This window comes from Nothoprocta perdicaria, unplaced genomic scaffold (genome assembly GCF_003342845.1).
Source record: "Nothoprocta perdicaria isolate Ctin4 unplaced genomic scaffold, notPer1 scaffold_735, whole genome shotgun sequence".
In the NCBI taxonomy this organism is placed as follows: Eukaryota; Metazoa; Chordata; class Aves; order Tinamiformes; family Tinamidae; genus Nothoprocta; species Nothoprocta perdicaria.
Window position 1 is genome coordinate 9,444 of NW_020456016.1, and position 1,670 is coordinate 11,113.

General features: G+C 60.8%; 1 protein-coding gene across 1 annotated transcript in view; it reads left to right on the forward strand.

The window, feature by feature from the left end:
- Nucleotides 1–58: 58 nt before the first annotated feature.
- Nucleotides 59–1,670, forward strand: part of LOC112957578 (WD repeat-containing protein 62-like) — a 9,753-nt gene continuing 8,141 nt past the window's right edge. The window contains exons 1-5 of the mRNA XM_026051240.1: nucleotides 59–67; nucleotides 411–502; nucleotides 747–809; nucleotides 1,052–1,109; nucleotides 1,176–1,331. Of these exons, the coding sequence (XP_025907025.1) occupies nucleotides 59–67; nucleotides 411–502; nucleotides 747–809; nucleotides 1,052–1,109; nucleotides 1,176–1,331 (378 nt within the window). The remainder of the gene's footprint in view (nucleotides 68–410; nucleotides 503–746; nucleotides 810–1,051; nucleotides 1,110–1,175; nucleotides 1,332–1,670) is intronic.

Below are 1,670 nucleotides of genomic sequence, written 5' to 3' on the forward strand. Positions count from 1 at the left end.
GGGGAGGCGGGGCTTGTGTGGGTGGTGCTTGCAAAGAGGGTTGGGCCCCCGGGGGCGGATGTGGATGGTGGGCGGGGCTTATAGAGGCGGGGTCTAGGGGAGCCCTCAGGAGGTGGGCGGAGTTTGTAGATACAGTGGGGACTGGGGCGTGGTCTGAGCGGTGGGCGGGGCTTAAAGAGGGGTGGGGTCTTGGGAACATCCTCGAGATGTGGGCGGAGCTTGTAGATGGATTGGGGAGGCGGGGCTTGTGTGGGTGGTGCTTGCAAAGAGGGCGGGGCCTCTGCTCCACCAATTCAACCCGTGTTACCCCAAACCGGGATGCTCCAAATGGGATAAACCCTCCAAAAATACCCCAAAAATAAATTTAAAAATGGGATTTTGGGGAATTTCCACCCCTTCGCCCTTTCCAGGTGGTGCTGGAGCGAGTGCTGGGAATAACGACGGCGTCGAGCAGCGGCCTGGCCTGCGATCCCGTCAGCGGGAACGTCGCCTATCTGGCAGGGTGTGCGCTCGCTTCCCGATGGGAATTTGCCTGGGAAGTTGCCTGGGAATGCCCCAAATGCCCCCAAAACCGCGAGAAAAGGGGGCGCTCGGACGGCCTGACCCAATTCTGGGCTTTTCCCGCTTTCAAACCCATTCTTTTATCGTAAAAACATCCTATGGGAAGCGCTCCCAACTTCCTAGCCCCTCCCTATGAAGCCGAAATCCAGGGAAAAACGCCCTCCCGCTTCTCTGTYTTTTGCCAGGTGCGTCGTGGTCATCCTGGACCCCCAGAAGAACACGCAGCGCCACATCCTGAACAATTCCCGGTATTCCCAGCATCGCCATTCCCTCCCTATCCCGCTATTCCTCCAGTTTCCTCCCTCTCCCTTCCATCCCCTTCTATCCCTTCCATTTTCTTCCTATCTTTCCATTCCCTCTTTATCCCTTCCATTCCTCCCCTATCCTCCCCATTCCTTCCTCATCCTCCCCGTTCCCTCTCTATCCCCCCATTCCCTCCCTATTCCCACCCTGCTTCTGGCCACGCTCCCCAATCCCTCTCTCTTCCCAGGAACGCGCTCAGCGCCGTCGCCTTCTCCCCGGACGGGAAGCTCCTGGCGAGCGGCGAGGTGCTTCCCATCCCCATCCCCATTCCCATTCCCATCCCCATCCCGGCGCTTCCCGGCCCCTCCCAGCTCACGCCTCCGGCAGCAGGGGCAGCGGCCGGCCCGGAGCGGGAGCTGCGCGGGCACCGGCACGGCGTGGCCTGCGTGGCCTTCGCGCCCGACGCCGCCCTCCTCGTCTCCGTGGGCCACCAGCACGACGGCCGCGTCAGCGTCTGGGACTGGAAGGTGACGGGAAGCGCCGGGAGGGGCCGGGAGGAGCCGGGAGGTGCCCAGAGCTCCGACCGTGCAGCCCATTCACCCTCCTCTTCCTCCCTTCCCTTTCCCCTTCCCCTTCCCTTCCCATTCCCATTCCTTTTCCCTTCCCTTCCTCTTCCCCTTCACTTCCCTTCCTCTTTCCCTTCCCATTCTCTTCCCCTTCCCATTCTCTTCCCCTTTCCCTTCCTCTTCTCATTCTCATCCTTTTCCCTTTCCCTTTCCCCTTCCCCTTCCCCTTTCTATCCCCTTCCCCTTTCTATCCCCTTCCCCTTTCTATCCCCTTCCCCTTTTTATCCCCTTCCCCTTTCT